General features: G+C 58.5%; 1 protein-coding gene across 1 annotated transcript; it reads right to left on the reverse strand.

The window, feature by feature from the left end:
* Positions 1-363: 363 nt before the first annotated feature.
* FLS2 (Leucine-rich receptor-like protein kinase family protein) lies at positions 364-4440 on the reverse strand. The gene is made up of 2 exons (XM_048703234.2): positions 1137-4440; positions 364-1049 (listed from the first exon to the last, which is right to left on the reverse strand). Exons 1-2 carry the CDS (start codon positions 4330-4332, stop codon positions 703-705), a joined length of 3543 nt encoding a protein of 1180 aa, XP_048559191.2. The 5' UTR covers positions 4333-4440; the 3' UTR covers positions 364-702.
* Positions 4441-5420: the final 980 nt, after the last annotated feature.

Here is a 5420-nt window from a genome sequence, read left to right on the forward strand (position 1 = left end):
CAAATTCATAAAAGAATAAATCAAACTTTAAAATCTAGTCAAACTTGATATCTACAGAAACTTCATAAAATTTCTAATCTAATGCAAAAAGAATCAAATTAAAATCCAAAAAATACTAATTGATATGAATATTCTAAAACAGTAGAGCCGGTGTTGGCCGAAAAGGGACTCTTTTTTGGCCAGCGGTAGGCCGAAAAGTCCCTTTTCAGCCAATGGTAGGCCGAAAAGTCCCTCTTCGGCTAACAGGAGGCCGACAGGGTGATACTTTTGATATTTTCTGCGTTATGGTGTATAGTTTCCGAATTTGCTATAAAAATCATCATAGTTTCAAAAAAAAAAGTCTTTGTTGACTATATCTGAGAGTTCTTCACTTTTTGATGCTTCTGCATGACTTTTACCTTAACGAACAAATTAAGGATAACATTATGTGAAAGCACTCCAACAAGGGATATACTTGGCGGCTACCGCTTACAAGGCTCAGTTATTCGTCATGATCCTCTCCCCGTGTGGCCCAGCTAATGAAATTGAGGGAAAGCCCTTAATAAGTTGACAAAAACAGCTTTGCTTGTCTGTGACACCCAAAATGAACAAGAGCACAACAAAATGCCATCCAGACCACTCGAAAGATTGAACCTCTTCTTCTAAAACTTTGAAAAAAAGATGGAATCTCCTCTTACATGGAGCAAATGCTGCAGCTCGGCTCTAGTCTCCTCCACAGGCTCTGCTCATCTTGAGGAGCGCCGAGAGCACGCCGTTCATGTCGGGCCGGTCCGCGGGCTCGAACTCGGCGCACGACGATGCCAGGCGCAGCGCGTCGGCGGCCGTGGACAGCTCTATCTCGGTGGCCACCTTCATGCCGGAGTCCAGCACGCCGGCGACGCCCTCGAGGCCCCTGGAGAGCGCGTTGCCGACGAGCTGCTGCAGCGTCATCGGCACGCCGTCCTCCTCGATGTTCCCCGTCGGCCTCCGCTTGGTGAACAGCTCCATCACCAGGACACCGAAGCTGAACACGTCCGCCTTCGGCGAGGCGCCCCGCATGTACGCCAACTCTGCATCGCAGGAGACAAGAAAATGTTATCAGAAGTTCAGAACAAGGTTCAGAAATCATCACTGAAATCAGAAGTTGTAGACTGTACCTGGTGCCATGTACCCGACGGTGCCCCGGAACGTCGACGACGTCGCCGAGTCGGGCGCGGCCGCGTCCGTCAGGTGGACGCCCAGCATCCGCGCCGTGCCAAAGTCGCTGACGCGCGCCTCCCAGTCGGCGTCCAGCAGGACGTTGGAGGGCTTGACGTCGCAGTGCACGATGGGGAATCCGTAGCCGGAGTGCAGGTACACGAGCCCGTGCGCCACGGAGACGCACACGCGCAGCCGCTCCGCCACCGTCCACCGCGGCGCGTCGGGGCCGTGTATCGCGCCGTCGAGGTCGCCGTTGTCCATGTACTCGAGGACCAGGGCCTTCATCTTGAAGGCCTCCCACGCGTACCCGACCACCCGCGCCAGGTTCTTGTGCCTCAGCCGGCTCAGCGTCGCGAGCTCCGTGAGGAAGCTCTTGTCCGACATGGCCGGGAACTGCTCCAGGTTGAGCCGCTTCACGGCGACGGCCTTGCCGTCCGGCTCGACGAGCACGCCCTTGTACACCGTGCTCAGGCTGCTGCTCCCGATCACGTTGCCTTGGTCGAACGAGCCGGTGGCCGACTCCAGCTCGCCGTATGTGAATCTCCTCAGTTCCGGCACGACGAAGGTCTCCGACAGATGGGAGGAGCCGTCAGACTTCACCTTCTTCTTGTATCGCCGGCAGCAAACAACTAGAATCGTCACGAGTGAGAAGAGCAGCAGCAACGCCAGCACCAGCAGCACGACGAGCACCACGAGCCCTGTCCTCGAGAACCGCGGCTTCCCAGCGCCGGCGGCGTGGCACGGCGCGAGGAGGTTCCACCCGCAGAGGCCGGGATTGCCCTGCAGGCTCGACACGCTCAGGTTCCTGAACACTCCGGTGTCCGGCACGGGGCCCTCCAAATGGTTGGAAGACAGGTTGAGCTCCCTCAGGCTCGTCAGGTTCGCCAGCGCCGGCGGTATGGTCCCGGCGAACGCGTTGCTCGACAGGTCAAGCGTCTGAATGTGCTTCAGCGCGGCCATGTCAGGGTTGATCTCTCCGTCGAGGTCGTTGTGGGAGACGTTGAGGGTCGTCAGGAGGTCGAGCTGGGGGAAGAGACCGGCCGGGAGGGTGCCGACGAGGTTGTTGGCCGAGAGATCGAGCGAGTACAGGTTCTTGCAGCCGGCCAGCGTCGCCGGGATGCCGCCGGAGAGCTGGTTGTTCGACAGGTCGATGGCTTGGACCATCGTGAGCCCGCCCACCTCCCGTGGTATCGGGCCCGTGAAAGCGTTGTTGGACAGGTTGAGGTACATCTGCACGGTGCTCATGGCCGCGACCGCTGCGCCGGGGATCGCGCCGGAGAGGCGGTTGTGCGACAGGTCCAGCGTGAGGAGCTGCTCGTGGCCACCGAGCCCGGCGGGGAACGTGCCGTTCAGCCTGTTCTTCGAAAGGTCGAGGAACGAGAGCGACCGGAGGTTGGAGACCTCGGCGGGGATCGCGCCGGCGAACCTGTTCGACCCGAGGTCGAGGATGGTGAGCTGCCGGAGCTCGAAGAGCTCGTCGGGCAGGGCGCCGTTGAGGCGGTTGTGCGACAGGTCCAGCACCTGAAGGGAAGACGACATGTTGGAGATGCTCGCCGGTACTCGGCCGGCGAACCGGTTCCCGCCGAGCTTCAGGTCGATGAGGTTCGTCAGGTTGCCGATCTCCTCCGGTATCGTCCCCGACAGCGCGTTCCATTGCAGATGCAGCCGTCTGAGCTCGCCGAGCTGGCCGACGCGGCGGTTCAGACCACCGGTGAAGTTGTTCCACGCCAGGTCCAGCGTGCGGAGGCTGCCGCAGTCGAACAGGTCCTCCGGTATGCCTCCGGTCAGCGAGTTGGCGCCAACTGAAAGGAACGCGAGGTCCTTTAGCCGGCCAAGCCCAGCAGGCAGGTGGCCCGTGAACTCGTTGTTTGACATGCTCGCGTTGGAGAGCATCGTGCAGTTGGCGATGCTCGCTGGGATCGGGCCGGAGAGGGAGTTGGCGTGGACGACGAGCTTCTGGAGATTCTGGAGCGACCCGATGTTCTCCGGCAGCCGGCCAGACAGAGAGTTCTGGTTGAGCGACAGGTATGTAAGGTTGACAAGATTCGTCAGAGACGTCGGAACCGTGCCGGTGAGCCGGTTATCATGGAGCGTCAGCGTCTGGAGCGACCGGAGCTCGCCGAGCTCCGGCGGGATCGAGCCGGTCAGCTGGTTCGTGGACAGCCCAAGCGATACTAGCTTCGTGCACCGCCCCAGCGAGCTCGGGATCTCGGACGACAGCACGTTGTGGTACAGGCGCAACTCCTCCAGGTTCACGAGCTCCCCAAGCTCGCGAGGGATGGCGCCGGTGAATCGGTTGCTGTATATGTTGAGCCTGGTGAGGTTCTTACACCGGCCGAGCTCCGACGGGATTGGGCCGGAGAAACGGTTTTCCCACATCTGAAGAATCCAGAGGTGCGAGAAGTTCCCGATCTCCTGCGGGATCGAGCCGGACAGCTTGTTGGCGCTGAGGTCCAGCGACTTCATCTGCGTGAGCTTGGCGAATGACGGCGGAAGCTCACCGTCGAGATTGTTCATAAAGGCCTCGAATATCTGGAGTTTGTCCAGATCGCCGATGCATGACGGGATTTGGCCGGTGAGGTTGTTGATGTCCACGCCGAGCGCCCACATCGCCGAGCAGTTGCAGAGGCTGCTCGGGATGCCGCCGCTGAGGGAGTTGTTGCTGAGGTCCAGGAGCTGCAGGCTCGCCAGGTCGCCGAGCTCCGGGGGGATGCCGCCGGCGAAGCCGTTCTCGGCGAGGACGAGCTGCTGGAGCTGGCCGAGGCGGCCGAGCTGCGGCGGGATGGCGCCGGTGAAGCCGTTCTCGGTGAGGTCGAGGAGCTGGAGCGTGGAGATGTTGCCGAGGAACGGCGTGAGCGCGCCCTGGAGCTGGGTCTGGAGCAGCTGGATGGACGTGACGCGGCCCGCGCCGTCGCAGGCGATGCCGGTCCAGTTGCAGTGGCGCGGCACCCCGCCGCGGACGGCGTCGCCAGCCCCCGCCATCCAGTCGGACAGCGCGCCGAGCGGGTCGGCGGTGACGCCCTTCTTGAACGCCAGCAGCGCCTCGAGGTGCACGGGCGCCGACGCGTCCGCCACGGCCGGCGCCGCCACGAGCAATGCCGCCGCCAGGACAGCGAGCACGAGCGGCAGCGGCCAAGTGTGACGAGCCACCATTTCACGTGGGATCTTTGTTCCTTTCAGACTTGAATCACATGTGGATATGTGATCGAATCGAATGAATTGGCGACTGCTTTTAAGCTACTACATCGGACCATGGCGTCCACGTCTGTGTGGGACTGTGGAGTCAACCCGCGGCGCGTCAACAGGCGACGAAAGAGACCAGGTTGACTCCAAATCTGGCGGGAAGTTTGATTCAAGGGGAGAAGAAGGTGACCGGCGGGGCCAACCGTACGGCGGCAGTCTTGCTGTGCCGACATGGCTTAGGTTTGGATAACAGAAAATGGACGATGGTTTCGGACCAGACTAGATGCCCTTTGCAGTGCACCCACGGTCCGCGGACCAGACTATTTTGTTTGGTCAACACAGAGGTTCTAGTCTATTGTAGAGAGTGTATTCTGACATCAATAGCCGGACTTTACAAATTTAGCCCCTCAAACATGCGCGGGTGTGTTCGGTCAGTTTTCATATGTGTCCGTTTTGAGTTTTTTCTGTCTGTGCATGTAGCCATGCTACTATTTTTTTTCTTACATGTCCAATCACATGTATGTGATTGATAGAGATGAAGAGAGAGAACAAGAAAGAAAAGAATAAAAAAGAGAAAAGATGATAATACTCCCTCTGGTCCTTTTTAGTTCGCATATAAGATCTGTCTGAAGTCAAGTCTCGTAAAGTTTGCCCGTGAGGTAGCTCGTACGGTGGAATTTACATGGAAATCTAGAGCACCCCCCCTCCCCCCCCCCCCCCCCCCCCCCCCGCAATGTCGTTTGTTCGCCTGGCTAGCGTTGACGAACATATGCTGGACTTCTAACAAGTTGGCTAGAAGAGTGAGGGAGTCCTGGATTAGGGGGTGCCCGGATGGTCGGACTATACCTTCAGCCGGACTCCTGGACTATGAAGATACAAGATTGAAGACTTCGTCCCGTGTCCGGAAGGGACTTTCCTTGGCGTGGAAGGCAAGCTTGGTGATACGGATATGTAGATCTCCTACCATTGTAACCGACTTTGTGTAACCCTAACCCTCTTCGGTGTCTATATAAACCGGAGGGTTTTAGTCCGTAGGACAACATACAGAACAACAATCA

The sequence above is a fragment of the Triticum urartu genome, chromosome 2A (genome assembly GCF_056163025.1).
Source record: "Triticum urartu cultivar PI428250 chromosome 2A, HENAU_Tu73, whole genome shotgun sequence".
NCBI lineage: Eukaryota > Viridiplantae > Streptophyta > Magnoliopsida > Poales > Poaceae > Triticum > Triticum urartu.